Source organism: Micromesistius poutassou (assembly GCF_964030765.1).
Source record: "Micromesistius poutassou genome assembly, chromosome: 3".
Taxonomy (NCBI): Eukaryota; Metazoa; Chordata; class Actinopteri; order Gadiformes; family Gadidae; genus Micromesistius; species Micromesistius poutassou.
Genome location: NC_140273.1, coordinates 16,601,057 through 16,614,863, shown reverse-complemented (window position 1 = coordinate 16,614,863; position 13,807 = coordinate 16,601,057). Strand labels below are relative to the sequence as shown.

Sequence of the window (13,807 nt, the reverse complement as noted above, 5' to 3'; positions counted from 1 at the left end):
GGAACAGTGTGAATGGCAACATTGAGATCACACGGTTTTATGCGGTTGGAAATAGTCCCCATGTAATAACCGGGCTTCAAGCTCATTACTAGAGTCACAAAATGCTCTTTAGAAGCTCGCCTCGCTAAAACTCCTTAAGCCAGGAGCGCCTGAATGTGTTCACTTTGTTATGCAAAGACCTCAGATGTATAATTAGGCCCAATTCAGAACTGAATGTGCACTTTCCAAACATCCTAAATGTAGGCAGTCCTCATTCAGGAACCATTTACCACAGGAATACGTGTGTTTTTGTTGTTGTTTCAGGTTGACCTGGCTGATTTTAACTGGTACGGACACGGTGTTGGAACAGTTATATCACGCCACAATGGAGATATTTAAAAACTGCTTGACTTGACTGCACCATGTGTCGCCTTTATTGAGTGAAATATTGCAGTATTGGCTTGAAGGAAATGAAGGTGTGCTTCCTCACTCTTCCTGGTATTACATTCATCTATTTCCGTTGTCTATTATATAGATTTGGCACACAGTGGGACTCGTTAAAGTAATATGTGTAAGTACACATGTGTAAGTATACAAGATTCTTGTTGTACGTCATGTGCTGTACGTTGTATGTGCTCTCAGTGGAGTGGAGGCTACTCTCTTCCTTCCTAAATGTACTGCAGGCATTGTGGTTCACAATTGATAACATTTAATAAAAGTAAGAGAAACGCATGTATATATTTTTGTATTACACACACACACACACACATATATATATATATATATATATATATATATACACACATATATATATATATACACACACATATATATATATATATATATATATATATAGAAACATAGGCCTGCATACATACATTTACGTTTATTTATATACATATAGATACAAATATAAATAAATGTATGCATTATATATATACACGTTTATTTCTACATAAATATTATGTATATATATATATAAATAAACGTATGTATTATATATATATGTAATATATATATATATATATATATAGTATATATACACCCACCCACACATATTTATATATGTACACACGTATACATGTATGACACATGTCATACATAGGCATATATAATATATATCGTGTTTTTTACTTTGGCTTTTTTACTTTCAACTGAGTGGAAAGGTATATGCTACCCTCTGTTGGTTGCTCTGCAGAACTGCATCCTATTCCGTACTGTCACGCTTATGAGTCCAAGGCCGTTTGGGAGGCTTGAGTCTATATACTAAATACTCCAATGTGAGTAAACACTAGATATTAGTTTCATAGCACTGGTGATTCATCCAACGTAGTTTAAATATTCACTTACTCTTGAAAACGTATATTAAATCATGTTGACTCGCTGAGAGAATGTGCTACATTTGACTTGAGTTGTATACAATACAAGCCACATGTGTGCGGAAGTCATAAAGATTATCGGTGGAAATTGTATTATATATTAATTTATATATTAAAATAAACAATACAGAAATACTAGTACAAAAAGTGAAACCAACGCAGAGACCGATTATAGAATCACATCACTTTAATGGTTAAGCAAAAGAGCCCATTTCGAACCACCTTTAGTGTATGACTTTGATCACATGACAGAGAAACACATTTCCCAAGTGTGTTCCATGGGCTTTACTTCTGAGGGCGTAAAGCATGATCATGAATCTGGTATTCTTAGCTGTGCAAGTACTATTAATAAGGAATAATGACCTTTTACCAAAAATATTCCCTTGTTTGTTTGTTTTTACCTCCCCATGCAATAAACGTCACGTCCTCCCACAATGATCCAGTCAGTTTAAACTGTACCTATTCACGATTTCATAGTGAAGTTGGTTTCTAAAATATGTTCAACATTAGTTCTCAGTCTTTGAAAAAGAAAACTCGAAAACGTCACCTTAAAAACACATGGATCCGAATATTCAGTAAAGACAATGGACAATTATTATTATTTTTTAACAAAAACAGACTGCATTCGAAACAAACATCATAAGGCCACTGGTTGCAGAGCCCTTTTATCAATATCAACAAAACAAAACACATACACATTTAACGTGGACAACGTGTAAAATGGTCCTGTTATAATGCCCCCAATTATGGCATGTTATATTATCAAGCGCTCCCCAAGTTAATGAAGAGAGATCGACAAAATGCTGTTTAGTAAGACAATGTTTAACGCTCAAAGTGAACCAGAGTGAATACCGGTCGGGGCTGGGGCCAAGTGGCAGAGTTGGCACAGAGTCGACGTAGAGTCAAAACGTCTTTCGCCCACTTGCCGTGATGTGGCGTTTTCTACCATTCGTAATACAGACGTTGTAACAAGCAATGGCAACTGGATGGGTAGGCGAGTGTAGTGTTAAATGGATTGGCAGGGATTTCAGCTAATCACGCGGCAGTAACTGAGTCAGGAAGCCCTCTGCAGTGTGCGTACACACACACACACACACACGCACGCACACGCACACACACACACACACACACACACACACCGAACGCATACACGCGCGCACACACTCACGCGTTACCGACAGTCAATTGAGCAGAGCCAGAGCGACAAAAATACAAATATAAAACACTAGCAGAAGATGGCCAGGTGCGGAGGTGCAGTGTGTCCCAACACAAAGCTCACCACAGCTTCACTAGCTCTTCTTGGTGCTGTTTCCCCGGCTGAACAGCTTGGAAATGGGCGACTTCTTCTTGTTCTTGTCTTTCTTAAGGTCTAAGAGAGGGGGCGGGGGGGGGGGGGGAGAGAAGGGACAAAGTTACCACCAAGGAGAATAAAAACCCAAATGAGCGCCATGTGAGATTAGACGTATTATACAACGACACAGATTCCAAGTGGGGCAACGACATGGGAAACTTTGTTTAAACTTCATGAATACATTAAACACCACAGCGGCTTTAGTGCTTTAGCCTGTTGCCACAGTTCAACGGCGGCGCAACATTAACAACCCTTTCGCTGAAGTTCAATAAATCACCTCAATTTTCAGCTCCGCATTGCGAGTCATGAATTGCAAATGAAGGCGACTCTGGCTCTGTTCTATCAGAGGGGTCAAATTAGCCAGACACATTATCCCATTCGGCTAATAGGAGCGCCACTAACACACACACACAGGGAGGGAGTGAGGTGCAGGGACGTTTTTTTTGTTTGATGCTTTTCCCATTAGCAGCCGCTATATTAAAACGAGATGGAAACGCTGTGGCGCCCACCGACCACACACACACACACACACACACACACACACACACACACACACACACACACACACACACACACACACACACACACACACACACACACACACACACACACACACACACACACACACACACACACACACAGAATTCCATCTCCCTTCAATTAGAGACCCTCCTTTTTAGGTCGGACAATGCCGGAATATTCTGAAATTTGCTGTACATCTGCTTGTCAGCTAGATTTTACCCAACCAATAGCAGGGCCCCGTGAACGAACGCACATCGCCCCACTCTGATCGGTTGTCGTTTGCTCATGGCTATGAATCATTAGGCAGTGAATATACAGTTTGTATATACAGGGCCGTTACGAGGCCTTCCAAAGCGTTAAATATGTTTGTAAATGACAAAATACGTCATCAAAAATCGTAACACGTGTTGGTGGAGCTGAAGAGACTCACCCAAGTTTATCATCATCTGCTCGAGCTGCACGTCCTCTTCCACCTCCCTGAGGGTTTAGGGTGACAAAAAAAAGACGACAAGGTGACACCCCAACTCGACGTAACGTAGGACTGTGGAATCACAGATTCCCGGCAAATCCGCGCCGACTCCAGCCTCCGATAGAGGCTCATTATCGGTAGGTTTGTCCCCTAGAGGGTAGGGGCCTTAAGCGGCATGAACCTGGATTCACTGTAAAGGCTTGGTTATGGTTCCACGTCGACGCAACGCAAGGGGCTTTACGGACCCGTCATGTCCTCGCGTCCACCTCAAGGGCCGGACGTGGGCCTCCCAAAAATTGCAACCTTCCGTCAAGGTGACGCAGTAGCAAGGGCTGTGAATGGTCGGCTAACTGAAACCCGACATTGCGTTGACGTTGACGTGGAGCCATAACTGAGCCTTACATCGCTTTGGATTTAAGGCGGCTGCTAGATGACTGAACACCCGACTGCTTTATCCGTGCCCTGCCCCCTGCCCCCCCCCCCCCCCCACCTGAGTCGGTCCTCATCCAGTCCGTCCACGATGGCGTTCCGGTCGTTGACGATCTCCACCAGTTTGTCCATGAGCTCCTTCTCCCTCTGCCGATCCCGATAAGTCTTTGCACTCTCTGCACATGGACAAACAACGGGGCCCGGGTTAGCTTAATCTCTCAGTGCTACGCGCGGGGTAGTCGTATTGTTTGACCACACAGACAGACAGACAGACAGACAGACAGACAGACAGACAGACAGACAGACAGACAGGTTGTGACCTGGTTTCTCCATAAGACTTCGGAGCTCCTGTTCGACACTAGGCTGCTGTTCCTCCAGGTCCTGCGTTTTTGCTCTACACAAAACACACGCACACAAATAGACACACACACACACACACACACACACACACAACAACAACAAAAAATCAACATTATCTTGGGGAAATGCCTGTGGGAGATAAGTAAATTCCTTCTCCCACAGAATGCTGTGTAATAGGTCTTCAGTCTTTAAACCTGTTATGTGGAGCTCAGGTCCCGTGCGACCACAGTCGCCACAAACACGTCTTAGTTTCCTCATCCAGAGCACGCGGCCCTGAGCGCCGCATTTTGCCGACACTAGTTGAGCTGTGTTTTTTTTTTAAATGTTTTTCAGGACTCACATATAGACCAGCTCTGACTCTCGGCGCATGGCCACCTGCTTCTCCCTGATGAGGTTGAACCAGTTGACCATCACTTCATCCATGGCAGCGTCCTCTTCTCCCTCTGAAACGGAACCACAGCCCGGTTACTCACAGCCCCGGGTACTGCCAATCTTTATGGGGACTGAGGGGTATAAGTGGGGGTGAGTGTGAGTGTGTGTGTGTGTGTGTGTGTGAGGTTGACCTTACCCTCCTCGCTGCGGCGCAGTCTCTTCTCCAGCTCCACTCCGCGTTTCTCCAGCGCGTTGAGGCCGTCTTCGATCGCCTGCAGCTCCTCCAAGATCTTCTCCTTGGGGATGTGGTCGGGCTTCTTCTGATCACACACACACAGTCACAGCTAATTAAATCATTGATGGGGTTTTTTCTCGCGTTTCATGAACCTCCAGTGCAAACACGAAGTCGCTGACGGATCGCGCCCCTCGGCCTTGAGCAAACACACGCATATTCATTTTTTATGTATTGATTTCCCGTCCTTTTGAAACAATCGTTCATTGAGTACCTGCTTCTATACCAATGCGTCATGGAAGACTTATCTCACCCTTGAGGGCTGTGGTTCTGGCCGGGTACCGTTGTCACTCGGAGCTCTGATTCCATTCTTAAACCCTGGTGTCAAAGCAAAACACAAAGTGAGGAGGGGCAAGGGAACGGTGTCGTAGGAGGCGTTGGTGATGGTGCACGTGGAACAAAGACTGGCAGGACTCGGGGCTCACCGATAGTGGCTGGTTTAGGAGCGGGCTGGGAAGACGGGCCCACGCACGACTCTGAGGCGGGAGACTTCCCTTCAGTGGATGGCCTGTTAGGATCGGAGGAAGGACAGAGAGAAATGGGGCGGGGGTGAGAAAAAATACAAAATGCGGTGGTGAACGATTATAAATAGAAAAGGAAACAGTAACACATAAAGAATTTAAATCTGCTGCACACTCCCTTCACTCTGCAAAGAAATGTTTTGATGCAAACCAGCTGCTGGGTATTGTCCCCGTCTAACCGGTATGACACAATAAGTAAGAACATCAGAGCCTCATCCAGGGACACAACGTCCTCATTGTTTTTATTGGACACTTCAGGAGAGTGAAGAGTTCACACTGCTGCCGGTTTTAGACACAGATAAAACCGCAACCCCCCAAAAAAAAAATCTAATCTTGCGTATGAAAATCGCACTGGCCTCATGAACTCGGCCTTAATGCCTCGGGCTCTCCCCCCCCCCCCCCCCACACTTCCTCCTCCTTATCGTATCTCAATGACACTTTTTTTCCATGCAGAAAAAAAAAAAAAAAGCCAGAGCGAGAGAAGGGGTCACGTTGGTGGAGGAGAAAGCAGTGACCATATGCCGCGCCGCGGAGCGCTTTACCCATGGTGCACCGCGGCCGAGGGGCTTAACAAGGCGGCCGTAGGGGAGGGCTTGAACCCGGACAACAGATCGTGGCGGGGACATGTGGGGGAGCAGCGGGCTGCGGGCCCTGCTGGGTGGACTCATGTCTGGCGAGGGGGGCTGGGGCCGCGAGTGGACGGTGGAAAATAATCATTACAAAAAAAAAAGGACGGGGACACACACACACACACACGTCCATGTGATGGATGATTATGCTGTCAGCTCACACTGTTGAGCACGCCCTCCCCCCCTTCCTCCCCTACGCTGCTAGAGAGACAAATGAGGCCGGGCTGGCTTACTTGGTGAATTGTTTGAGTTTAGACCTCCACTGGGCGGGACCTTCGCTGCTCTCTGGTCCTGCTGGGGGAGGGAAGGGAGGGGCTCATCAGCATTATGGTCACACAGTCTCTGAACATAGTCGGGACATTGTAGTTATTGAATATTGTAGAATTTGTTGTATAATCATAATGTCATAAGATAAGAGATATAAATATGAGATAGAGAAGATAATAAATATGTAGAATTGTTATACATTATAGAGGCATTTATTGTCATGCACATTAACAGAATGACAGAATGTCACTGTGATAGCAACCCGCTGCTTGGGTTCCCGACGTCCGCATCAGTAGAAACAAGAAACGGTGCAGCCCGAGAAGACAGAAGGAGGGATAAGACGTCAAAGATGAATAAAAGAAAAGTAAAAAGTAAAGTGTATTCATAGCCCTTTTCACACAAGACGTCCCAGTGTGGTTTACAACAGAAAAAGAGGACAGGATACAACATGGTTCAAGTGTCAAGACAATCTGTCACTTTGCCTTTTGGTGCCAGAGATTACTGAAGCAGCGAGGGCCAAAGAGGACAACCCCATAACGATGTCAAAGTGTCGGTTGTCGTCAGACGCTACCTTGATTGCCGGGGGAGGGGGCCGCGGGCTCCGCGGGCCCCCTCTGTGGGGCGGGGTCAAGCTGCCATGGCCTGCTGCTGGCAGAGCTGGTTCTGTCCGGTGAGTGGTCCACGATTGGAGTCTGCAGGTCAGCCAGGATAGAGCTGTTCACCTTCAGCTTCACCCTCCCTCTGCTGGGCCCGGCATCCTTCTTGGGTGTCTTTACCTCAGAGACCCTGATGGGAGATGTGGAGCATTACCTTCCATCACCAGAAGAGGGCAGCTCAAACACAAATTATGGCTGGGCTACTCTAATGTGCTAGGTAGAGTTTAGGTAGAGGACTAAACTAGGGACGATCAACATAGGTGTAGCCTCAAACCATGCGGTCGGTAGCCAGGGGGTTCATTTATGCGTGTCAAAGGTCAATGTAAATATTTGGTTTAGTTTACTAGCAGTGCCCTGGTACATACAAGTAGCAGACCCATTTTTAGTGTGATGAGAGACACCTGTGTCTGTCCTACGGTGCCTCTGTGAAAGGGGTAGTTCTAGTTAGAATAATATGGAGATGCTAAGGTTTCATGTTAGACTAAATGTAGACTACATTTTTCCCTTTATTACCTGTACCAGTGTGTACCTGCGTGTGTGTGTGTACACACACACACGTTTTAGAAGTCAATATCTTAAAAGGATGAGACCAATTATCAAAAATATTAAATTATTTATCATTGTCGCCAGTCATATCTATTTAAATGTCAATCAAAACACCATATACCCAAGATATATGCCAGTTTGATATCTAGCTCTTTAGTTAGAGTGTGCGTGTCCATCACTCACCGCTCGGTGCTCCAGGTTGGCTTGGTGTCCTTATTGTCGCTTTCCTTTGCCAGCTTCCTGGAGATAAGTGCTGCTGCTTGGTTCTTACTGCCATCAGGGTTCCCTCCACTGACGCCCAAACCCTTAGCGGCTCCACCCACGGCCTGGTCTGCCCGCGCATCACTTCCGTGACTGTTGAGCGTCAACCATCTGTTCCCAGGGGACTCCTTGGTGGCTGCCTTAATGTCATTCCCTGCCGTAATCGCCCCTTCAGGTTCCATCTGCAAGAACCTCTCCTTGGCCTGCTGGGTTCTCTGTGCAGCCAAGGAGGACCGGGGAGCTGCAGTAGGCCTGCTGGGGGTGGGGGTCGTGTCCATGGGGATGGTGTTGACGATGATCCTGATAGGGGTGGCGTTGATGGAAGTGTTGGTGGTCGGGGTGGTGGGGGTGGGGGTGGTGCTGATGGTTGGGGTGGGGTTGATCGTTTTACTGATAGAAGTGTGATAGGTGGTGGTGTTACCAAGTTGTCGAGCACTGGGCTTGTTGGCTCCAGCAGTGGTTGTGGTGATAAGTGCTGGCCCAGAAGTAGAGGGTGGGGCTGTACTGACTGGCTTTTTGGTTACCCAGGAGGGGGCAGGACTTGGAGAGCTGGACCGTTGTGTCTTATTGGGTGTCCAGGAGGGGGCAGGACTTGGAGAGCTGGACCGTTGTGTCTTATTGGGTGTCCAGGAGGGGGCAGGACTTGGAGAGCTGGACCGTTGTGTCTTATTGGATGTCCAGGAGGGGGCAGGACTTGGAGAGCTGGATGGTTGTGTCTTATTGGCTGTCCAGGAGGGGGCAGGACTTGGAGAGCTGGACCGTTGTGTCTTATTGGATGTCCAGGAGGGGGCAGGACTTGGAGAGCTGGATGGTTGTGTCTTATTGGCTGTCCAGGAGGGGGCAGGACTTAGAGAGTTGGATGGTTGCACCTTACTGGGGGACATGGAGGGGGCTAGACTTGGAAAGCTGGATTGTTGCTTCTTATTGTTTAACTGGGAGGAGAGCAGACCCGGAGAGCTGGATGGTTGTTTCTTTGTAGTTAACCAGGAGGAATCAGAGCTGAACGGAGCTGATGTGGGTTCACTGGCTTCAAGGGCCTCACAACGAGATTTCTGTTTGGATGACGAGCCTTGCTGTAGCAAGTCACGGAGAGGGGCGTTTTCTTTTAAAGTAGACCTGTAAGAAGATTGAACTCTTAGTTGATAGATCCATCGTTAAATACAACAAAGAACAGGGAACGTGCAAAATAATTGTGGTGTAAAGGGAATTGCTTTGAAATGTACATTTCAAAGCAGTTCCCTTTGCTTGGTGATAAACACAACCATAGATTTTTTTGGTCAACCAACTGAATTGTAGGGAAGGGTCCTTACTTTGCACAGCTCCTATGATAGAGCTTCCCATCCACCAGATGTCGCTGTACCAGGTGAACCAGCTTGTTGCAGGACACACACTTATTACTCAGGGTCCCTGTTTGACGGAGCGCTGGCTTCTCATGTGCCGCCTCCTTCTGACCAGGCAGAAAAGAGAAACAAAGACGGAGAGAGGACGGATCCAGTCATCAAAACAGGGCCGGTATGAACATTGCTCAAATAGAGTTTGAATGCTATTAAAAAGTTGTTATTGCAATACATAGCATATTTAAAGCCTTGTGCAGGTGTGTATTAAACAGCCAACTGTATTTAAATAATCAAACTATTGATACGATATTCAAACAGTGACGTATGACAGTGTAAAAATCGAGGGTGTGGAGAAACTATCGACAAACACATTTTGATCCATGGAAGCGCCTTCAAATTGGAGGTGTATGGTCTTCTGCATACGAGGGATTTACCTGGGCTGCTGGGGAGGGCCTCGCCGGCGAGGAGCCCCGGGCGCTGACGGAGGAGGGAGCAGGCGGCTGGTTCTCCACCCCGGGTTTGGAAGCGGGGAACGACTTAGCGACCACGGGCAGGTTCTTCTTCCCCGAGGGTTCGTTCCCAGAGACCTCTGCTGGTCGCTTGACACCAGCCAAACCGCCAACTGCACGCACACAAACGTGAATGCAGGCATTACTTTCCACTCACAGACCCCCCACCAGGTCTATATGTGTGCAATACATTTGTACCCATAGACACATACAGTATAGAAAAGATAATGGGGTTAAGAGAGAGGGAGACTCACTCGGGGATCGCCCATGAAAGTAGTTGTAGTACTGGGAGACGTAGGTGAGAATGCTGAGGCGGTCAGGAATCTTGAGAGCCACCATGTCTTCTGCATCCAGCAAGGCTGGGATTCCCAACTCCTCCTCTGCAACTCTGAATGCCTGGAGGGGAAGTGAATGGTGTTAAATGACAGTAATTATTGACCACGTTGTGGCTCTATTGCCTGTGTGTACAACAGCTTCCCCCTGCTCGACTGGTCCATCAAGCAGTGGGCTAATTGGGTTAACAGTAAACCTATCATTACCTATCAGTGGTTTCATGTGAACTTGGTTCACATTGAAGGTAGGTGGTACCTACCTATAGGTAATTGTTTCTATCCATAATCATTTCATATAAATAAAAAGAAAATCGTAGTAACCTAGTAATGGTAGTAGCAGGAGCAGCCTATTAGTAGTACTATTAGACTGAGTGATAGATTAGTATTGGAATGACTAATTAGACCTTACCAGTTTATTGTTTTCATAGACATCATCCTTCTTCAGGGAATCAAAATTTCTGCGAGATAAACACAGAAAATAAGAGTTTAACAACAAAAAAAATTGTAACCCTGATATGTGATATGTATAAGTGATTGGACCACACACTCTTCCCCGAGCCGTTTTCACTTCAATGTGTTTTTGCAAATTTCTCGATGTAATTTAGTTGAGACAACAATGATTTCATATTTGAAATATGTTTTTTTTTCAAGTTTAACACAGTTAACCAATATGATAAAAAAATGAAAGGCAACACAAAACATAAAATGTGTCCTTAGGCTTATCGCAAAGGACAACAACAGCCTAGAAACAAAATGTTATCATTTTAGGACTTCATTTAAAAAAATAATTAATTGCAAAAAAAATAATGGCATTATAAAACATGAAATAAGATCTAACAATATGATAAAAACAGGATGCATCTGTGTCCGTCTCATCCTGATGAGTTAGATCATCCAACCATTGACTCCTCAACTAATATCTGTATTCTCATTTCTGTTGTTTACTTCCATGTCAACACTAGATGGGGAGACACAAAAGAAAGAGAACAATTTGGTAATGGTAGCTTAAATCAATAGATATGTTGTAATATAGTTATTAATTGTGTGTATTATATGCCAATCAATCAAAAGAGATATTCACAGCCCCTACAGTCGTGTAAGCGAGCAAAATATTGTAAGCTGGCTAGATATGAAGGCGACTGACTTCATAACATGTCAAACAAAAGTAATGAATGTTCAATAAACGAATCCCTTACAAATGTATGCCCAAAATGTCAAAAGTAAATGAGAAACTCACATGTCAGGTGAGAGATTCTCTTGGTGAATCACACCACTGTTGACATTTCAAGTGCCCTCATCAGCAAACCCAACAGACCATAAACATGTAGAAACTAAAGAAACCCTTTAGAAGTACCAGAGAGAACGCAGTCATTATGATACTGAAACCAACGAGACACTGATAAAAAACAAGTGGATGAACGCCTGGAAGGTGAAAAGTCGGGAGTGTTATCATTGAAAAGATAAGGAAAATAAACAAACCCGCAGGATAGGCTATAAAAAAGCTTAAAAAGGAAAGAATGTTATATTGTCTTCCGTAATACCGAGCTCCAGTAATGCTAAAGTTATAGTCGTTATTTTGCGTTTTGTTTTAGACTAAGTTACACCATTTAGAGTTCGTACAACACGAAACTTAGAAGCAACTTTCGGCCACAATGACACTTCACTTTGACACAATGACACTTCACTTTGTATGTTATTTGTCTGTCAAAAACAATAGTTTTTAGTAGCAGTGGTAGTTAAATAAATCAAATAAATAAATGATAGGCTCTACGACGAGCTGCTGGTGGCTGATAGCGTTCTTCTGTCCCGACCCTGGCGATGGCTCAAGTGAGGCTTCACACAAAAGTTATATATACATCATATAGCCTATTTATATGAATATAAGTATTGGCTATGACGTTTACAACAACGCCGTTTTGTGGGAAAGTGAAGGAACCAAACACAGTGGTGGGTTTTACTCGGTTGACTTTGAAAAAGTTTGAATCGGCGGCTCGTCGTTTGGTACTCACATGAGCTCTGGTCTGTGTTTGTGTATCATGGCGCAGAACGCCAGTCCGTCCCTGAACGACGTGGTCATGTTAGTGATGGACACATCCCGGTATCCGTTACATTGGATTTTGCACCACTGCTGGAGTCCTTTAACAGCCGACATCTCGAACTTAAACTATACTCGTGTGAACTCAGTGAGAACCATGCAGCCATGTCCTCACCATGGACAGTATGGGGGAGGTTCCCGCGGACAGAACTGAAAGCGTTCCCGGCGTCCTAGATAGCGTCCCTAATAAGTCAACTGCGTCCGGAAACTAGAAAGATTGGTGTGAGAAATGAACATGGAGACGTCACCTGAAAAGGTCCCCGATGACGTTGTAGCATATGGGAGGAGTTTGGGAAGTACCGACCGATATTTCCATATGGATTTTGTTGACTCTTAGTTTGTTTATTCATTTCTCTGTAGTCTGTCTGTGTTTGTGTGTGTGTGTGTGTGTGTGTGTGTGTGTGTGTGTGTGTGTGTGTGTGTGTGTGTGTGTGTGTGTGTGTGTGTGTGTGTGTGTGTATGACACTTTTTTTTTTACAGAAATTGAATGCAAATGTTTTTTTTGTGTGTGTGTGTGTGTGTGTGTGTGTGTGTGTGTGTGTGTGTGAGAGAGAGAGAGAGAGAGAGAGAGAGAGAGAGAGAGAGAGAGAGAGAGAGAGAGAGAGAGAGAGAGAGAGAGAGAGAGAGAGAGAGAGAGAGAGAGAGAGAGAGGCCATGTGTGTGCATGTGTTAAGGGAAACTGGATCAGGTAGTTAAGGTGTGGCTGTTGTCCCAAAGGTAGCCGCCAGCATAACCTGCTCTGTCCTGTCAAGAGAATTGAAGAGATGATTCCAAGTGCTTGGAGCTAACCCAAATATGGCTCTTACCATATACGTAAGGAAATGACTCAAGGCCTTTAAATCATAACACTAAATGTAAAGTGCAGCGCTTATGCCTGCATTGAAATAGAAACAATTCTACGTCCATAAGCCTAGTTACTTCCACAATGCCTTATCAGGGGTTCAATTGAAAGGTATCGTGTTCTGTAAACCTTTGCACCACTTGGGATACTTGAATGCTTACTTGAGTCATTACTTCTTGAGAAGAACGTTCAACATTCTAAGCAATGTGTTTCCGTTGAATTTTTAGGCAGAGAGGAATGCTTTTTTTTCAACAGAATCTCTCTCTCTCTCTCTCTCTCTCTCTCTCTCTCATACACACACACACACACACACACACACACTTAATCCTTTCTAAATCCAGACAGGAAATGCTCCAGTCAGCAGGGCAGAATGCATCTGACAGAACCCTGCTGCTGTCCTTTATGGTGTCCAGCGAAGTCGGCCGTTAAATGATACATACGTCCTCCTGAGGCCTGCATCTGGAAACAGTTAGCCTGTGAACATTAGGTCCAAGCCAATAAAAACATGTCCATTGTGAGCTCAGATTATCAGTAGTGGGAGAAGCTCTGGCTCCAGGCCAGCCCTCTCAGGATACCAGGTCCAACAACGTTTTTTTTTGTTCACTTTCACTTTGGAAAGGTTCTACAAAGACAAGGGCGATTGCAAAATCCATTTGTGCT

The 13,807-nt window shown here is 45.3% G+C and overlaps 1 protein-coding gene across 3 annotated transcripts; it reads right to left on the bottom strand.

Annotated features, from left to right (window-relative positions):
- Positions 1-1,523: 1,523 nt before the first annotated feature.
- micall2b (mical-like 2b) lies at positions 1,524-12,632 on the bottom strand. 3 transcript variants are annotated; one of them, XM_084465765.1, is made up of 16 exons: positions 12,221-12,632; positions 10,621-10,669; positions 10,134-10,275; positions 9,805-9,992; positions 9,344-9,477; positions 7,956-9,149; positions 7,142-7,356; positions 6,537-6,597; positions 5,579-5,661; positions 5,407-5,471; positions 5,058-5,181; positions 4,830-4,932; positions 4,450-4,523; positions 4,191-4,305; positions 3,662-3,708; positions 1,524-2,727 (listed from the first exon to the last, which is right to left on the bottom strand). In XM_084465765.1, exons 1-16 carry the CDS (start codon positions 12,361-12,363, stop codon positions 2,648-2,650), a joined length of 2,817 nt encoding a protein of 938 aa, XP_084321891.1. In that variant the 5' UTR covers positions 12,364-12,632; the 3' UTR covers positions 1,524-2,647. The 3 variants fall into 3 exon arrangements, with proteins under 3 accessions (XP_084321891.1, XP_084321890.1, XP_084321889.1); XM_084465764.1 differs by having other exon boundaries at positions 5,058-5,178; positions 9,344-9,480; positions 12,221-12,631; XM_084465763.1 differs by having other exon boundaries at positions 9,344-9,480; positions 12,221-12,630.
- Positions 12,633-13,807: the final 1,175 nt, after the last annotated feature.